General features: G+C 43.9%; 3 protein-coding genes across 4 annotated transcripts in view; all 3 read left to right on the top strand.

The window, feature by feature from the left end:
• Positions 1-5,251, top strand: part of SNX6 (sorting nexin 6) — a 28,603-nt gene extending 23,352 nt beyond the window's left edge. For both annotated transcript variants that reach the window (XM_064460245.1, XM_064460243.1), the window contains exon 14: positions 3,379-5,251. In XM_064460245.1, coding sequence (XP_064316315.1) covers positions 3,379-3,432 — 54 coding nt within the window. In that variant the 3' untranslated portion in view covers positions 3,433-5,251. The remainder of the gene's footprint in view (positions 1-3,378) is intronic.
• Positions 5,252-5,501: 250 nt separating this feature from the next.
• On the top strand, positions 5,502-11,224 carry EAPP (E2F associated phosphoprotein). Its single transcript, XM_064460241.1, has 6 exons — positions 5,502-5,656; positions 6,237-6,418; positions 7,507-7,605; positions 7,965-8,088; positions 8,960-9,079; positions 10,617-11,224. Exons 1-6 carry the CDS (start codon positions 5,583-5,585, stop codon positions 10,879-10,881), a joined length of 864 nt encoding a protein of 287 aa, XP_064316311.1. The 5' UTR covers positions 5,502-5,582; the 3' UTR covers positions 10,882-11,224.
• A 3,247-nt stretch (positions 11,225-14,471) lies between these two features.
• On the top strand, positions 14,472-18,349 carry SPTSSA (serine palmitoyltransferase small subunit A). Its single transcript, XM_064460242.1, has 2 exons — positions 14,472-14,655; positions 17,846-18,349. The coding sequence occupies exons 1-2, from the start codon at positions 14,553-14,555 to the stop codon at positions 17,947-17,949; spliced, it is 207 nt and encodes a 68-aa protein (XP_064316312.1). The 5' UTR covers positions 14,472-14,552; the 3' UTR covers positions 17,950-18,349.
• Positions 18,350-18,783: the final 434 nt, after the last annotated feature.

Here is an 18,783-nt window from a genome sequence, read left to right as displayed (position 1 = left end):
ACCTGAAAGGCTGTCTTTGCGAGGAATTCAGCAACAATGAAGGCTGCTACATGACTTACTGTTAGAAGTTATTTGCTCGGGGGGGGTGGGGAGGGGGGAAGAAAGAAGGCACAAATCCCAAAACAGAGAGATCACTGCACTGAAGAAGTCAGGATGACCAAAGTATCGAGAGAAGGTTCTGAGACACAGCTCGCAGAACTGCCTGCTGAGCTATATCAGGCTGTGTGGCTCTAGAAGACTGGAGGGTGATGGGGAAATGAAGCTTTTAGTGAACAAGGCCACTGTGTGTACAATAACTCTGCCCAGTTATGTTTATTCTACTTCCTTATAAAATACTTGTTTTAATCTGCTAATATCTTCTTATCCTTTTCTGGTTGCAGCTCAAGACTTTTGAAAAAGCTGAAAATCAGACTGTGGGTTGAGATTGCTTTAAGTTATGCAAGTGCAGAGTACTGCCAGGAAGGATGATGATGTGTGACTCTTCCTTTCCCCTATGTTGGCACTGATAGGTGTGCAGCTGCATAGTAAGATGGAGGTAGAAGTTGCCCTGGGTTTTATGTTCAGTCTTGTTTTCACAGCATCACTTGTGTCGAAACCCACAGTTTTGGCTGGGAGGGTCTGAGATTGAGAGAGCTGCCTTCTTATCAGCAGCATGTAGCCTAGATTTACTTAAAACAGCTGCCAAACTGCAGCTTTATATTCTGCTTGGTCTCTGACCTATACTAAACAGATCAGTGTTTCTTTGGCTTTCTATGGCTGTTCTGTCTGACTATCCCTCTAGGTAGTGTTTAGCTTCTGTTTTGCTAGCTCTGTGTCTCTTCATGGCTTTGTGCAGCTGTGGCTAATGTGAGATCTGATTAAGTGTTTGGGCATTTAGTGCAAAAGCTGCATTTAAACCTATTCAGTATTTTAGGCAGTGGGGCTTTGAGGTGTTCCTGTGTTGGACTTCAAGAAGGGAGGTTTGATAGCTGGTGAAACTGCTATGGTTATAATCATATACTTAAAGCATTTATAGCCTTGGTTGTACTTTTAGTCTCTTTTGACTCTGAGTAACTGAGTAAGCCACTTCCTTCAAATAAAAAAATCTAAACATCTCTTTCCATACATACTAATATATATGCTCTTGCCCCTATGGGCTTTTGTGGAAAAAGAATTTGTTGCATTACTAGCAACAGATGTCTGTTTGGAACTGACAGAAGAAGGGAGCAAAATCCAATGCTAAGGGATTTGGTTAAATGCTTTGTCAGTAATTCTTTCTCTCCTGAAAAGGATGTCTCTGTCACCATGGGTCTGCCAATAACTAATATCTAGAGCTTAGGAGCCTGAGTTGGCAAGAAACACTTCTCAGAATCTGAATTTATGGGACTTTCTCGGGCTATGCTGATATAAGTCAATTATGTCAGATGTTGCGGCCAGAAAGAGTAATGGCTCACAGCCTCTTTTGTCCTTCATTTATTGTAATTTAAATAAGGTTGTTCTTGTGAACTTTGTAAATTTGATCTAATGAAAATGAACAATTTGCCTATTTGGAAGATTTCAGTAGACTGGCTGGCTGGATCTGGAAATGACTGATGTATAAAGGAGGTTTTGGTACTGTCGGTTTCTTTAGAGTGCTACATGGCAGCCTGTGAATTGCAAGCAAATACGTGCAGTCCACAATTTTACTTTAGACTGTATTCCGTATTGCAGTATTCCGTTTGCAGACTGAAGACTTCAGGTTGAAATACTCCTTTTCATTCATTGCTTCATTACAGCCAATAATCAGCTGTTCAGTAACAGAGACCCTAAGGTCGTCTTTTTTTTTTTTTTTTAATGAATCCTGAACACTGCAAAGGTGGGCCACCAAGTCCCTGCCCCATGCATCTCATGTATATTGAACTTGTTAAAATCACAGAACTGCAAGAGTTTTAGATAGTGACTGTCCTCTGCAGGACAAAAAGCTGCTGAAGCTGTAACTGAAATTGCTGTCTTCTGGAGAAGACTGAAAAGGGTTCAGTAAACACGACTGGGAATATTCTACTTTGAAGCCTTGAATCTAGTTAATTGCTTAAGCAGGATTATAAGAACCCTAATGGGGGATAGAATTATGATTTCTTACCTTTTTGGCCTGAGGGGCAAGTGTCCTGCCTATCTACCACAGGTCCCTTGGAATGCTTTCAACTGAAAAAGTGAGAACTGCAAATTCCTCAGTACTTGTGTGGACTGGTTATCAAGGACATGCAAGTCACAGCTACTGATATTGTTTAATTACATACTTTTTTTTGTTTGACGTTTTCCTTACAGGTTCCTTTTTATATTCAAAATTTTTTTAGAAGGAAACAGTTTCTCCCATGTTTATAACTGGGCATTCAGACTGTTTTGTTCTTGCATTTTATCTGAACCTGATAGGAGTTACTCTTAACACTGTCAACAACCTATCATTGTTTCTTACACAGAGATTTCAGATTTGGGAACAAATCTCGTACAGCTATTTAATAGTGAATACCCAGTAGTTTAAAGTGATCTAAGCATAAATGAACACACAAAGCAATGTGGATAACAGGTTGGGGTTGTTTTTTTCTGGAAAGTAAATCCTGGCTTACTTGTCGCTCACATTTGCTTAATTCACACGGGTATCTTTTTAATTGTTGGTTCTGTAAATTCATTCAGAAATCGGAAAGTCAACCTGTAGGCTTTTATGGTAGAGTCAGGATGCTTTAAATGGGATTAAAAACTGACCTACAGGTGTTTGAAGAGAAGGGAAGAACTTGGCTTAGAGATAAAGCTTAGTTAATGTTCGGGATAATCACTTCTGTAGCTCTAATGGCTAAACTCTGATGGCTAAATCACCTGGCTAAGCATGTAAATCAGTCTGTTGTCTTTCAAACAAGGCCTGTCCTTGAACAGAGCTACTAGCTTAGATGGCTGCTATAGTGAGGAGATACTGAGTGCTGTGACTTGGTTAACTCTTCTTGCTGAATTCAGTATAGTATATGAATACTTCTGCTTTGGGAATAATATTCCAGTGACACAGTAGTGGCAAAACTATATAAGAAATGAAAAATTTGTAACTTTGAGCTTCATTGCTAAGAGAGTGCTTTGCAGTGAATAGTGTTTGTGGCCAGACTAGATCTTTAGTCAGAAACTTGTGAGGAAACATGGAAAGGGTAGTAACGCTAAGTTTTGAATCTCAAGTTGGCTCCATTTAGTTCCATGACGCAATGCTCCTACATTCAAAGGAGTCCTTAAGATAAAAGTTTCCTACAGAAATATTTCTACATTAGCTTAATACCTGTCTGTTCCCCTTCAGTGGTGTCATTGCTATTTGAAAACCACCTTTTTGCCACGAGTGTAAAAGAAAGTAGGGAAATCTGGTCATATTTTTCTTTATTTTTACAGGGTAACTTACAGCTGCTGCAGAGCTGCCTGGCAGTGTTAAACGGTGACACATAAGCTTCGCTCCGTCCTCCCACTAATAAGGGCTGCCCTCCTCTGGATTTTGTTTTCATGACTTTAAATAGGCATTTACGGTTCCCTGGAGAACACACTTGACAAAGTGCGCATAAGCAAGCTCCTTCTTTCAAAAGAATTAAACACCTGGAAGTAGCTCCAGACTATATGAAACAACAGCATACTTGTTATACATACATATTCACGTTTATTTAATCATTATATGCTTTCATTGTTCAGAAACCAAATGCTCTGTTTTTGTGAAAATAGCCAATATAATTATGTTCATGTTATGAATACTATGATACGGCTGCCAATCTTATTTACCTTTGTAAGTAACTTCTGAAGTTCACCATTTGAAGCACACCGTTCAAATGGCCTAAATATTACCATTAGATATTTGAATATTGTTACTATAATGGCATTGTATACACTTAGGTTTTTTTTTTTCCCATGTACTGATATCAAGAAACTTAATCTTTTTTTCACTTGTGAACATTTCTTAGAAATTTTGGAGAACTTTGTGTAACCTTTATAACTATGATTTAAAAAGAAAAGCAAATGCATCAGTATGTTTGCCTTAACTTGTAGACTAATCCAATTATTGTAAAATAAACCATGAAATTGATGATTTTTCTAAAATTATGCAGACATTGTATCATCTGTAAGCTTAATATTTTGTAGTAAATCAGATTAATTTAATCAGCTTTTTCTCTATTCATCCTGTCAAACCATTGGATTGGTCTGACACTAAATACCCAGTAATTTTTCACTTGCATTCTCAGGTTTAGCCGTCTGCCTATCTGTTTGTCTGTGACTTTCCTATCCAGTGTGCTTAAATTGTTTTGAGCTTGGTGGCTGACTCTGCAATTTCTTTGGCAGAAATGCTTTTCAGAGAACTTGTTGGGTTTCTTTCCAGAAAGGGGAAATAAAGTAGCAGAAGGGAGTTCAGAAAGTGCATAAAATATCAATGAAAGGTAGTACTGCCCCACTTTGATACAGATAAGAAGCTTTGCTTCGGAATATAAAGAGTACAGGTACACCCAATAAAGAAATGCCTGAAAAGGATCTCATTCTGCGAAGTGGACTTAAAATTTAGAGCTATGAATCTGGTTTTATTTGTTGTATTGCTTTGTCTCTCTTACTCGAACGATGAAACTTTTCCAAGAGGTGCTGTTCTTTTGCGTAATTTCAGGATGTCACAAAATTAGGCTTTACTTGATGAATTGCTCTTCACAGTGGGATTGCTGCTTTATATGGGTACGTAAAGCTTCAACGGAGCAGCAGAATTTTGGGTGAACGGGGTGTTTGGAGGTGCAGATCAATGTAAGTCAATGTCTCTGTGACTGCAGCTTCCCTGTGCAGCCGCACAGCTGTGTGCGGTTTGTTTGGGTGGTTGGGGTTTTTTTTTATTTTCTCAAATAGGGTGAATTGCACAGTGTAGTGTACTTATCCTGCTGCCTTGCACATCGGAACGTTTCAAAGGCAGGGAAGTTTTAGCTGAACATGCTGTGTGTGTCGAATTGCATACGCATAGCCTCAGACTTGGATGGCCAGTGCCCAATGGCTATTAGCAACTCCTCTAGTATATAAAATATTTTCCAGCCATGGCTACTACAATAATACAGTGCTGTTCATCTTCCAGATATAACAGGTATAATTCCTAAGGAACCAATCTATAAATAGACTATACGGGACAAAGATTACACTGTATATACCGTTAACAAAATTGTAAATATTTTAAGTAGGATGTGGGAACAGTTTTTAGATTAGTCCTCGTTGTTCGGTGTTACTAGCTCATTAAATTTTTTCCAAGCCTCTTGGTACTGGGTGTGTCTCTCGAAGCTCTAACCCTGCCTCTCCAACCGTGGAGAAAAATATCCAAAAGCTGCCCCGAGGATTTGCAGCTCCAACGGGGGAGGCCAGGGCCGGGCGGTATCGGTACCAGCTCGGGAGGAGGCGGGGGCGGCGGGGCCGGGCTCCGGGACGGGGCGGCGGGACCGGGCGGCGGCGGGGGCGGCGGCGGCGGCGGCAGCAGCCCGGGGCGGGGCGGGGCGGAGGGGCCGGGCCGGGCGGCCGGAAGGCGGCGGGGCGCCGGAAGCGGCGGGGCGGGTCCCGGGCTGGCGGCGGTGGGCGGGCAGCCGGGCGCCGCCATGAGCTGCCTGCGGGAGGAGGACGACCCGTACGTGGTGGAGGAGCCCAGCGACGAGGAGCGAGCGCTCAGCAGGTGCCGGGGAGCCCCCGCCGCGGGCGGGCCCAGGGCGGGCGGGACGGGGGTGCTTCGTCCGGCGGCGGCGGGCCCGCCGCTCCCCGCCGCTGTCGCCTGGCCCTCTCCTGGCTGGAGTCCGGGGAGGCTCCGCGGGGCCCGGCGGGAGGGAGCGCAGCCTCGGCTCCGGTGCTGGGCTCGCTCACGGCCCGGGCCTGGGCAGGGCGGCCGGGCCGCCAGGGGCGGTTGGAGGATCGCTTCCCCACAGCCGCCGCGATCTTCTTCCTTGAAACCGGAGCGTTCACATGTCTGACCGTACCAGTGCCCGTGTGCAAGCAGGCCCTGCGCCGAGCCCCGCCGACCGGAGCTGCGGGGGCGTCGCGGCCGGCCGCAGCCAGCCGGCTGAAGCTCCTTTGCAATAAAACCACAGGTTTAACAGCAGCAAGCTAATAAAACGTTTTAATAAATACATTTCCTGTAAACACACGAATAAGTGCTTCCCAGTGCACCCCCACAATTCACATGTTCATCCTCCGAATGACCTGGTCGATGTTTTAAGCTGGTTATCATAATTAGGCGTGTAACACGTAAACATTTGTAGCTCGGAAGATGAGGTGGACGTGCTCTTACACGGCACTCCTGACCAGAAGCGGAAGCTGATACGGGAGTGCCTGACCGGGGAGAGCGAGTCTTCCAGTGACGATGAGTTCCAAAAGGAGATGGAAGCGGAACTGAACACCACCATGAGGACTATGGAAGGCAAATGGAAATCACCAGAAATGGGTAAATCCCACTTAACATCTGCTTGCATATGAAATCGTGAGTTCAGTGGTGTCCAGTTAAGATGTGAAATTAATGTATTATTCTTGTGGCTAGAGGTGCGTGTGGTGACAGCCAAGTGCTTCTGGAAGCCTACAGAATATCTTAAAATGGCCAATTGCTTCTACAGAAATGGTCACCAGGCGGCACTTCAGTGAATGCCTCTGTTTCATTTTTATAAGACTTTGATTTTGGTGTTTCTGAACTTCTGATTTCCTGCTTTAATACGATTTCTCTTTGTTGGATCAGCGTGCTTTTTTCCCCAGTATATCTATAACCTCTGTCTAAGTTGTTCTTTCACATGTATTTAGAATTCTCTTGAGCAGGTTGCGGTCTCTTACTTTGTCTGGTGCTCCAGATGCTATCAACATTTGGAGCCCTTTCTTGAAGAAAGGAGTAGCGTATGGTAGATTGAGATCCCAAGTCAGTTGAGGGAAAAAGTCAAGAAGATATTAATCTCTTGCTCTGTTACTTGCTTATAATTACATGTTACATCAAGTAGTAAAACTGTACTAATGGTATATGTGTTGTGGTGTTTGTGTACTATGGGTGCAAGAGATGGATTGCTTTGGTATTTGAAGAGCATATGTTCTTTTTACCTATTACAAAACACCTAGTGAAGTGTTCTTAATTTCCTGGAGAATCAACGTAGTATCTGTACACCTGTATCTTTTGCATGACTGAAGATCTATGGAGGGTCTGAGATTGTGTAGATCATATAAGGCAGAGGCAAGCATATTTGATGTGGCGTCCTCTGTGCCTAAAGGGAGTGTACCTTGGGAGGAACCTTCCTTTGAACTGTTCCTGAGGTTAGTCTCAGAGGGAGTGGGAAGCCTTGCTCTGAGAAAGCATCTGTAAATGAAATAACTCAAGCGACGTGGATGATCAGTATGTGGGAATAAACTGGGAGAGCTGTTACTTCACATACCCAGGTGAAGCAGGGCACTTCTGGATGGAGTAACTTGAAACCGAATGTTTGTTCTGGGCTGTATACTTGCTGTCCTTTTGGTGGGGTGTTCTTACCGCTTCTCTCTCTTTAATTTCACATATAGGTACCTCCTCAAGTACTGGGCAGACTGGACCTGCCACCTCTTCAAAATACTATGATGACATTTACTTTGATTCTGATTCAGAGGATGAAGATAAAATAGGTAAATGTCTGAGGAGAGAGGACATCTTTACAGTAGCACTCTCTCTCTTGGATCCTGTAGACTCCTGAGGGGGCAGGGGGCAGCAAGGAGCTGTTCCCGAGTGCAGCCTTCTGGGGGGCATTACCAGCCTGTATCACCTCAGTGTAGTTCCCGCAACTTTGTGATGCATCCCAACATATGCAAGGTGCGCTAATGCTTTGGGGTGGTGCATTTGGAGGAGAGATGAGCTAGATCTTTGTTCTAGTTTAGATTTATTGTGAGTATGGAAAATGAAAACTGAAAAACTGGTATTTTTATTATTTAAGCAGAGAATCATCATGTGTCTGATGGATTTAACGTGCTTGCACAAATCTTTCTAGTTACACAGGATGTCCAGGGAAACAGAAAACATCAGCAGCGTCGGATTCTTTCCAATGACGAACTGCTATATGACCCAGAAGAAGACAGTCGAGACCAAGAATGGGTAGACTCACAGAGGAGGGGGTAAGAGACCATAAATATTTGAATTGTAGGTTGCTTAACATAAAATGAAAAATTTAAATGAAAGTGGTGAATAGAGAGAAAAAGCATGTGCTGTCAAATCTATGTAATTAAATCTTTTTTTTTTTTTAAGAATTTACAGCATAGAAATTTAAAAGCCTGTAAATTTTTTATGTGTACATAATGGACATTGAGTCTTCAAAATGACACAATTCTAAAACTTGCAATTTTTTAAAATCAAAACTTCCTAGTTCAGTATGCCAGTTTTGCCTGTAGATCTCATCTAAACGACCATATTGTGAATGAAAAGATCATAAGATTTGCTAATTTAAATTTTTAATGCCCTATGATACTTTGATCACAAAATTAATATCCTTTCCTGCTAAATATTGTATTTATGGTTTTGGAAAACTTTAAATTCAGCAAGCCACAAAATGTTCAGGTAAAATAGGAACAGCACAAAGCTGCTTTTCTGAGTTTTTTGATGGGTGAAGTAGAGAAGTGGTTGCTGCAGAAGTAAAATTCTTCATGTAAATCTGTGGAAAAGGGTAATGTTAATGTATGTTGGCTGCAGAGACTGCATTTGAGACAACTGCCTCGTCAGAGGAGAGGGTTATTAGGCACAGATTCTCACGCTATGTGTATTTGTTTCACCAAATAAGAATCTTCTGTACAAAGTAAGTGAAGATACTGGTATGCGTTTTTCCCCCAGTCAATTTATTTATGTGCTTTGCGTTAGTGAAAAAGCTGTCCAGAAGGAGCCAAATATTTATTGGTGTATTTTAATATTAAAAAGGTTTGGAGGTTGAATTGATATATCGACAACAAGGGCACGTAATTTCAGTCTCTCCTTCCTCCTTTCTTGAATTGGTAGGTACCGTAATCAAAGAAGAGTGCCGCTGCAGCAGCAGACAAAACCTTCAGCTGCACCGAACAGCGATGCTGTTTTGAATTGCCCAGCTTGCATGACAACGTTATGCCTGGACTGTCAGAGGTAACTGGCGACAAGAAAGGCGTCTTTTTGGAATGTCTTTTTTTTTTTTTTTTTTTGGTCAGTTGTATTTTTAGCATATATTCAATTTGATCAGTTGATTTGATCAAGTTTGTCTTGCGAGGTGGAGCTAATAAAAGAGGAGGCAGGTGTATGTGAATCAGATTTTGGGGTGGATGCTCATTTGTAGGAAAGATGATGAGCTTAACCTGCAGCGTGGAGGTGAGGAAGAACAGGGTAGACCTTTAGCACAGTGGAGAAGGTAAACTATAAACAAACATTTCATGGAGGCTGAACAAGAAGTTCACAGTGAGTTGTGGGTGGTGTGTTTTGGGGTTTTTTTTAATATGTTGGCTTGATGTTTAGAGGCATAGAATTATTCCAGGTTAACTATTATTTTTGTGTGAAAGTGCCTTGTTTGGGGGAGGATTAAGCAAAATCAAGATAGTGTATTCTTACTTGGTTTGAGTCTTAGTGATGGTGATTTTGAGTAATAGTTATATTAAAAAGGGCCTGGAAAGCATTTAGGTGAGAATCCGTAGTGTGTTTTGCAGGTCTCCAGTATCTGATTGCACTGCAAACCTAGTTAGTACTGCTGACCCCTGCTAAGGAGAGGACTCTTGAACTGGGAATAAAGGAGAAATAAAACTTGTGAAATGAGGAATAAACTACCTCTTGTTTATTGAGTACTTTTGATGCTTGCGGATGAAATTACACAGCAGCCTAAAATCATTGAAGTACTGGGTGCCGTTTCTCACTCTCTTCCCTTTGCTGGCTGTGGTATTGCTTGACCCTGTTCTATAGTAAAGTATTTCAGTTTGCTAAGCTGATGGAAAACTGTCCATTTTTATTGTTGGACTGGTCTTTTGTGGTTTTAATAAACTGAAATAGCTCAGCACAGAATTGTACAAGGAGTAAAGCCAGCAGAAGTTGAGACAGGACTTCTGCAGACGCCTGTTAGGTTGGCTGCAGCTGCTGTAAAACTGCAGCCTGAGGGACACTGTGTTGAATTGAACTGCAGCCTTGAATTTTGCTACATACTCCAGCTACGCAGTTGTTACACTGAGGACAGCTGAAAATACATTTTATGTTTTATTATAGAAATGCTTTTTCAGGTGTAATGTGTCAATGTTTGTTATTTATAAGTAAGGCATTTCAGGCTTGCAAGACATTTTAGGATATAAATGCCAGTATTTTAGTCATTTGCACTTGCAACTTCATGAACTTTTGCCTGTCATCAGCTATACATCGTAATGCATAATTCTGTAGTACCAGTGCTATTGCAGCCTAGGGCATTTATTTCAGCAACAACCACCGTGTTTTTAAAAACACCTTAAGAACAAGACAGATGGTTACAGTTCTACTTTATTATGATTTTTGTAGTTGTGACTTCTGTTTATAAAACTTTGTATTTATTTGGCTTTCAGCCCTTTGGCATGGTACTTCCTGTCTTTAATCCCATTTCCAGTGATGATAAGCAATTTCTTGGAAGCAGAATTTTACCAATGGTATGACTTGCATTTTCTATCCTTCTCCACAGACATGAGTCCTACAAAACACAATACAGAGCAATGTTTGTGATGAACTGTGTTGTTAACAAAGAGGAAATTCTGAAATACAGAAAAAAGCTGAAGAAAAGAAGTAAGAAAATGAAGCCCAGCAAAGAAACTACCTCTGTACAGTCAAATCAAGAAGAGGAGGAAGTGTATCATCCAGTATTATGTAACGAGTGCTCAACTGAAGTGGCAGTAATGGATAAAGATGAAGTTTTTCACTTCTTCAATGTTCTAGCCAGCCACTGCTAGTGTACGAATGCAGGGAAAAAAAATCCTGCACTGTTAAAGACTGTGTGAAGTATCAGAAGTGCAGGCATGTTCGCCTTTTTAAAATACGGTCTTTTAAATGTACATTTTCATCGGAGAACTTCATAATGGATGTGTTTTTGCAAAGTGTACAAAAGGCAGAGAGTTAACTGCATGTATTTGAGAGCAATATTCTTTCACACTGTCAGGTGGTTGCATTATGGAGGATTTAAAATTTTGTAAATATAATGTAAGATCTGTGTATTATGATCATTCCTTGTATATATACTATCCATTATCTCAATATGTATTACAACTGCTGCTTAGAATAAATACTTTATAGTAACTGGTTCTCCATAGCTGCATTGGTCATTTCTACGGCACATGGTAAACAACTGTCAGCCAGAGTGTTGGGCTTCTTCAGGCTGGTATTCTTGGAAGATTTGCACACAGGTAAGTTTGATAAAGAAGGAATTATCATTGTATTTGGATTTTTGGCCCATTAAAATCTCAAAAATGGCGATTTTTATTTATACAGAGTGGAGGGTTGGCTTATATCGAGTTTGCTGGCATGGATCACTTAAATCAACATATCAACACTTACTAATACAGTTAAGAGTTTTTAACGTATATATGAGGAAAATACTGGACTTGTTTTCTGTTGTCCTTTTTCCTTAACGATGACACATTTTAAGAAGAAATTTACAGTCAGATCTATGACCATAGAGCCAGTTGCTATGCTTTTTCTGTTTCTTTAGTAAGTTTACAGCTTCTTTATGGAAGCATAAGGAGCTGCTGCTACCTGATATTTAGACTTCTTGCTTAGTCTACGAAGCCACTGCAATGTTAACAGTGGATCCTTCCCTCTTTTCCTCCAGATGTGCTCCCAAGAGGTGAACTCTTGGATTTTATTAGTAACGCCTCATCTTTATAGCCTGATATTTTGTAATGCTTCACTTTGAACAAGGGTCTATCTGAGAAAAAATCTCCATGCTTTTTCTTTTAATCGTACTGGGAATAATTTGTTATGTGTGCTTTGAGGAATTGTCAGAAATATTGGCAGGTAAGAACATACTTCTTTTGTGCCTTAGCTTATAATAAAATCTTGTGTCTCTTTGGTTACCTTTTGTAGTCCCTGGTGCTGTATTTTACTAATCTACCCACACTCATTCTACGCGGTGTTACATGAAATTAGGAAGAAAATACATCAGTGGTTCTGTCAGGATTACGTGAGGAGAATACCAGCTTCCTTTTCTTAAGTCAGCAGAAACCTGACCTCTGATGAAGCGGGGAACTGTTGAGGCAGCGGCTGAACGCTTGGTTGGCTAGTACGGCATATCTCTGCACGGGCAACCCAGCATCAAAATTAAGCCACACTCATTTTGAGGCTTGGGATCAGCCTGAGGTAAGACCTCAATCTCATCTTTGCTACCTGCAGTCAGACTGCCTTGTGGAGTGTCTGGCTTGCATTTTGATAGCTATGGGATCACCTAAAGCGGGGTGAATTGTTACTGTGTGCCGCAGGCCAGGAGTGTATATGGAAAATTCTGAATGTATGAAGAACTGTTTCTTCTCAGTAGAAGTGTGCAGGAGCAGGTGCAGTAGAGGATATAGTCTGTGCTGTAGGGCATGCTGGCCTCGATGTAGCTGTCTTCACATTCCAGGTGAAGCATGAAGGCTCTGTGTAGCTCCAGGTTAAGGTCTTTGCACTGAGCTGCTGGAAATGTGAGCATGCGGGAATGCAGTTCAAGGGCTCAAGTGTCGATGATGCAGGTGGTGGCAGGAGGAGCAATAGGTGATGGAAGTCCCTAAGCAGGGGTCTAATGGAGCTGGTGAAGGAGGGGAAACTACAGGGGAATATTGTCAATTTTCTTAAGGGACTAAATAGCTAAAAAACTGTCGCATGAGTATGCACTGTACTGAAAAAGGTGTAGGAGGCCCAGGCACCGCCTGGCGGATTAGGGCAGATGCAGCAGGAGATTTTGTAGCTGGCATGCCTCAACATTACCTTTCCTCTCATCTCAGGTACTTCCTTGCTGCTGCTTCTGGCTTGCCTTATTGCTAGAATTGCAGAGCTGCTTAAGAAGCATTGGAGCAGGCAGGACTGGGACTTGTTTGCCCCAGATTGATAATGTTCTTGCAGCTTTGAATGGGAGTAATGCTTTAGTTGTGCTGAATACCCAACTTGTCCTGGAACTTTGTATGTGTTTATATAGAAAGGTAGCTTTCATGATTACCACCTCTTTTCAAGCAGCAACACCAATGCAAGAGTCCTCCAGCATCAATTGCAACAAGCAACAGTGGTCTTGGATAGGGACAACAGCTCCTGTAGCCAATTGTGTGGGGCTATTAATCGTGTGAATGCTCCCATTTTCTCTTGTGCTGAAATAAATCTGCATAGATAAAGTGTGTCTAAATGTCTTCTGGTTGAATTAAATCCCTTTTCAGATTCTACCACACAAACCAGTACGGTGTTTAGTGTTCTCTGCCAGCTGGTTTTCTTTTTCATAGTTATCTCCTGGTATTGTAGTTGTATTTTGCAGCCACGTAAATAACTCATATGTGCATCCTTTTCTATTTCCTTGTTTTTCTTTGTACTGATAGCACAGGTAAAGGTAGGGACAGGGTGGCTGCAAGAACAGAATCACACTGCTCAGTGGTGTTAATTGCAAACTGATTTACTAAGCAGGGTGAGTGTAGCAGGTCGATAGCAGTTTCTGATCTGTGGCGTGCACACTTGGCGCGAAAGATCCTGGCTGGTGGCCTGGCCCTGGGGCCTAGAGGTTGCACCTCATGCTCCGCTTAGTCATGGTGCCTGATTACCACCTATGTCCCCTTCCAGCAGGCTTTTTTGACTAGTGCCTTCTGAACTAGACTGTCAGTATGAACTGCCAGTGCCCTTTTCTAATCACGCAGTCCCAGACCCATTTCTAGGAATTTCTCCGTATCTGAGGCCAGTCAGCACTCAGGGCAGGGGGTTCCCGCACCTTCGGGTTTCTGGCCCCAAGTGCCTCAGGGAAGTGTGAAGTTAGCAACAGTTACAGTAAGCATTCATTCATACAGGGTTCATCTATCCTGAGTTGGCTGATGTTAGGGTCTCATTTACCTGAGCCGTGACTCCACGTGGGCTTTACCCACCGCCAACTGGACACTGAAGTCTCCTGCGGAGGCTTTTCACCACCCCTCTCTCGCAGTCTTCGGGCCTCCACTAATTCCCAGAACGCCAATTTAGATTAAATAGGATGACAGCAAATAGGCCGCGGCGCCGTCTCCTGGGTGTGACTCAGCCCGGCAGTTTGCCCCGAGTTCACGGTCAGCCGTGTAATGCGACGAGGCCGGCCGCGCACTGGCGGGACTTCCACGTCCCGCAGGTACGGCGGCCAGGGAGCGCTGCTGCCGCCTCCAGCGTGCCCGGAGCTTCGCGGGCTCCGCGCCCCGGCCGCCCGCGCCCCGCAGCCTCCCTCCCCGCCGCCATCTCGGGGGGCAGCGGCAGCGGGGCGGGGCCCGCGCCGGGCCCGGCGGCGGGAGGGCGGGCCCCGGGCTGCCACCGCCCCCCGGGCTGCCACCGCCCCCCGGGCTGCCACCGCCCCCCGGGCTGCCACCGCACCCCGCCTCCGCTCGGCCTGGCCCGGGCGCAGGGCCGCTGGCGGGCGGGGAGCAGCGCGGGGCGCGCCATGGCGCTGGGCTCGGCCTGGAAGCAGATGTCGTGGCTGTACTACCAGTACCTGCTGGTCACCGCGCTCTACATGCTGGAGCCCTGGGAGCGCACCGTCTTCAGTATCCTTCTGCCGGCTGCATCCGGCCCGCGGGGCCCGGCGGGGCGGGCCCCGGTGTGCGCGGCGCAGGGGGCCGGCGGCCGCCCTCCATCCGCCGCGTCGTGCCGGGCGGCGGCTGCGGGGCCGCCCCGAGGCCGCCGGGCGGGTGCGGCGCGGCCCCGCCGGCCCTGCCGCCGCCTCTCCGGCGGGTGTGGTGCCGGGCGGGGGGCCCGGTGCCCGTGAGACGCCTGGGCCGTGGCCGGGCTGCGGGCGGCTGGCGCCCGAGGGGCTTTCTGGGGGGCGAGGGGCGGCGGGTGGGGAGCCGGGCCGGGCGGCGGAGGAGAGCCGGGCGGCGGGGGGCCGCGCCGTGGTGGGGGCCGCCGGCCTGGGGCGCCCAGCTTGGCCGGTGGCCGCGGCGGGAGGAGCGGCAGCCCCGGCCCGGGCCGGGGCTTGTCCCCTCCTGGCCGGCAGGGCGAGTGCCCGCCGCCGCCAGCTGACGTGCCGCTCCCGCGGGGGTCGGCAGCCCGTCCCCGGGCGCCTGGCAGTCTAGTCCCTTTCTCCTCGGGCATAAGTTTATATCTCGAAGTTATTTCTCTTCTAATTTTCCTTCCGTAGAGTTATGGTAGTTCTTACGTCTTTTGCACTGAAACCTCAAGGTTTGTGTTATGGACGGGTGTGTTTCAGCAATTCTTTTGCATTTTTCCCTGGTGGAAAGTAAACGCACACACTGCAAAACCTTGCAAGCTTACGTTTGCGTGGTGCTTTGTCACATGATTTTTATTAGATGAGTATTTAAATCTCGAGCTCCTAAGTTTGCTTGGCTCTTTTGGACTGGAAGAACTCGATAGGTGCAAAGTGAAGGCATCTGTATAAAGACTATTTATAGGTTTGCTTCTTTACTCAGCCCTTTCATACGGGCAGTATGTTCTCTCAAGTGTTGTTATGGCATCGCAAGTATTTTTCTCCTAAGTGTGGCTGTTTTCGTCTTGACTTAAAATGATGTCTCATCTGAATGTCCCTGAGCCATCTCAGTTAATGGTGAGAGACAGAGAGAGAAATTACCAAAACGTTAAAAAAGCAAAGGGTGTAAGTAGTACTGAGAAGCTGCTTTCCTGAGATACTGGTCAATTTTGTAAAGGAACTCACTTTTGTTATATAAAAGTCATTGCCCAAGTTACAGATCTGCGATCTGACATTTTTTTTCTGTGTAAAGTCAGTCAAAGCAGAGATAACCTACTATTTCTCTTTTCTAGTATTTATAGACTGTGCAGAGTTGTTTAGGTAGGGATTCTTTAAAGATACTGTGTCCTTGCTAACGTACCACCTTCTTTTTATGCCATGTCTGTGTCACTGAGGAAACTTCCTCTTTGCTTTTGTTGCAGTTATATTAGTCATGAGTATTTTTTTTCTTTTGTGTTAACTTTGCAGCTTTTTAACTTGCACAAAATATTTAAGGAAATTAAAGCGTGTATGTTCACATATAAAGTATTTACATTGCAGTGAAGTAATTGCCACTGAACTTAAAAATGTAAGTGGCACAAGTATCGCTTGCTGTCGTGGGTCAGCAAAGCTGTTTTTTGTCCTCAAACTGGATGCCTTCGCTGTAGGTGGGCCAGGCCTGCCGGGTGCTGGGCAGATGCAGCACAGACGCAGTGGCTTGGGAGTTAACGGTGTGTGGCTCTGCTGCGTGTCTCGCTGGTGCTCCAGAATCAGACAGGAGTGCTGATACGGAAATGTGGATTTATGAGTTGACCTTCATTTTAGGATCTCATACTGTATAATCTTCTGTGACTAAAAATACACCAAGAAGCTAGTATGCTCTAATAAGCACAGCTAATACCTCTGCTCTGCCACAGGGAAGTCTGTCATAGAGCGCTTGTTAACACACAGGCTGTGGTGGATTTGATTTCTCCAAGGCACTGAGCCTGCGCAGCTCCTCTGGTTTCACCTGTGGAAACAGAGTCCAGTGTTATCATGCTTGTTAATCTCCAGTGCTTTTTATAGTGTTTCTGTCTTAGCTTACTGAATCTCTGCAGGTAGTTGTATGAAGTCAACAGGTTATTCATTTAGTGTACTTCTGAATTTCTGAAACGCTAAACTTTGAACGGCGTGATCTTTCAGTAAGCTGATGCCATAATTTCTGTAGATAAAGCTTTGTGAACCCTAGAGCTCAACAAAGGTCCCGTTACACATTATAAGCTGTCATCTCACTTCTCTATATAAGTTTTACAAAAGGTCCATGTTAGAAGTTCAACTAATAAAGTGGCAGTCTTAAGTTTGTTTAGCAGATAGCTTCACATGAAGTTTGTTTTGCGGTGTGATCTGCTATAGTAAAGTTCTAATGAGTATCTGTTTCAATGCACAAGTTGACTCCAAGCCATGCTGATGCCCTGAGGCTTTGTGAGTGAAATAGCTTAGAAAGGTGCATGTCACAACATTACTCGCAATTTTCATCCCTCCTGCAGTTTATCTTTCTGAAGTACTGTCAAACAACAGATAAACTGAGCTGCTTGCCCGTGAGGAAGGGTCTGAGCGTCATATGCAGACAGAGGAATGAACCAAATAATGTAGTGACTTAAGGCATAGAGGACACTGGCAGGTAGAAATGGATTTCAGGTTTCCTGACTTTATCACACTAACAGGACAACTTTCACACTGGATGTATTTTGTGCATCGTAAATTAAATCTATTAGGTCATACTATTCCAGAATTTGAGGTCAGCAGCTAATGCTGTCAGCTTAAAAATGAGTTGTTCATCCACAAATAAGAACTCTTATTCAGTAAAGGTACTTATATTATTGTGGGTTTTTGTTTTTATGGTGGTTGACTTTTTTCTTCTTGGCTGAATGGGGCTGGCCTCTGCAAGACTTCCTTAACACCTAGGAAGACGCATGTAAGAACTTGCACGTTCTCAGTGCCCGTTTTCTATTCCTCCATCATCCTTCCCGTGCTTTGACCTGTCCTCTTGTGTCCATGACAAGGCAGTGGATGACTTGCAAGGCATCCTTCCATAATTCAGCTAATAGCTCTTACCAGTGCTCTGGTTTTCAGTGTTCATTTGGTTCTTTCTGCAGTTGTAAATTGTGGAACGCTGTCTGATTTAAAAATGTAATGTTATAGGATAGTTACCAGGAAAGTTTTAATGCTATAGTTATGTGATGTCTAATGCACTTTTCTATTTTAAATGCTTTTTTTCCTCAACTGTAATTCAGATTCCATGCTAGTTTCCATTGTTGGAATGGCACTGTACACAGGCTATGTGTTCATGCCTCAGCATATCATGGCAATATTGCACTACTTTGAAATTGTGCAGTGATGAAGAACGTATTTTCAAGAAGTAATCGGGCTCTGAAATCCAGTCTACAAAGAAGAATGAACCTCTTAGTTTTAACAAGACTTCTACCGATGTCAGAAAGACACAATTACGACTGTGAAGACTAGGAGGCTAGATGTGTGGAGCAGGGACGTGAGATGTCCCCTATGTTGTGTTCATTCCTTTTAATTTTACAAGATTCACCCTTGTATAGTAGTTTTGTCTACTTTAACATTGTGATTGTACTTTGATATCAGTATTTTCTTAACTTTGTGACAGTTTCAATATTGCACTGTGAAAGCTTTTCTTAATTGTAATTTTGAGTAAATCTTAATTGCCTTCTATTTTTAATCGGAAAGTCATCTTATTAAATGGGGCTTAAAGCTTTTGCTATTGTATGGTATGTATTTGCCTGGGTATTTCTATTAACGCGTTTTGTAAGAAAATACATCTAGATTCATATTAGAGACATGGATATATTCATCTAACGCTCTTTACAGAAGTTAGTTTGTATGACTGAACTCAGGTGTACTGTTTGCTGTCCAGACTTTGTTCAACAGTATATTTGTGCATATCACCTAAATTTGGAACTGGCAAGTATTTCAAGTTTCTATATTCCACCTGCAGGAGGAGGGTGGGGGGGATACGGCTTTGAGAGTGAAGACTGTATTCGTTATGTTTGGAGTAGCGCTGTGGTTCTGGGCTTTATCTGGGGCGGGGTGGTGGGAAAGGACTTTTCTTTACTGACATAGGCCCACATGAGGCTTTGGGAAAGCACTTTAAATCAACCCTGTTTTTCTAGCTGCCAATTCAATTGTAATTTTACAATTACGTGTT

Source organism: Phalacrocorax carbo, chromosome 9 (assembly GCF_963921805.1).
Source record: "Phalacrocorax carbo chromosome 9, bPhaCar2.1, whole genome shotgun sequence".
NCBI lineage: Eukaryota > Metazoa > Chordata > Aves > Suliformes > Phalacrocoracidae > Phalacrocorax > Phalacrocorax carbo.
The sequence above is the reverse complement of the archived record's forward strand: the minus strand, read 5'-3'. Positions and strand labels throughout refer to the sequence as shown.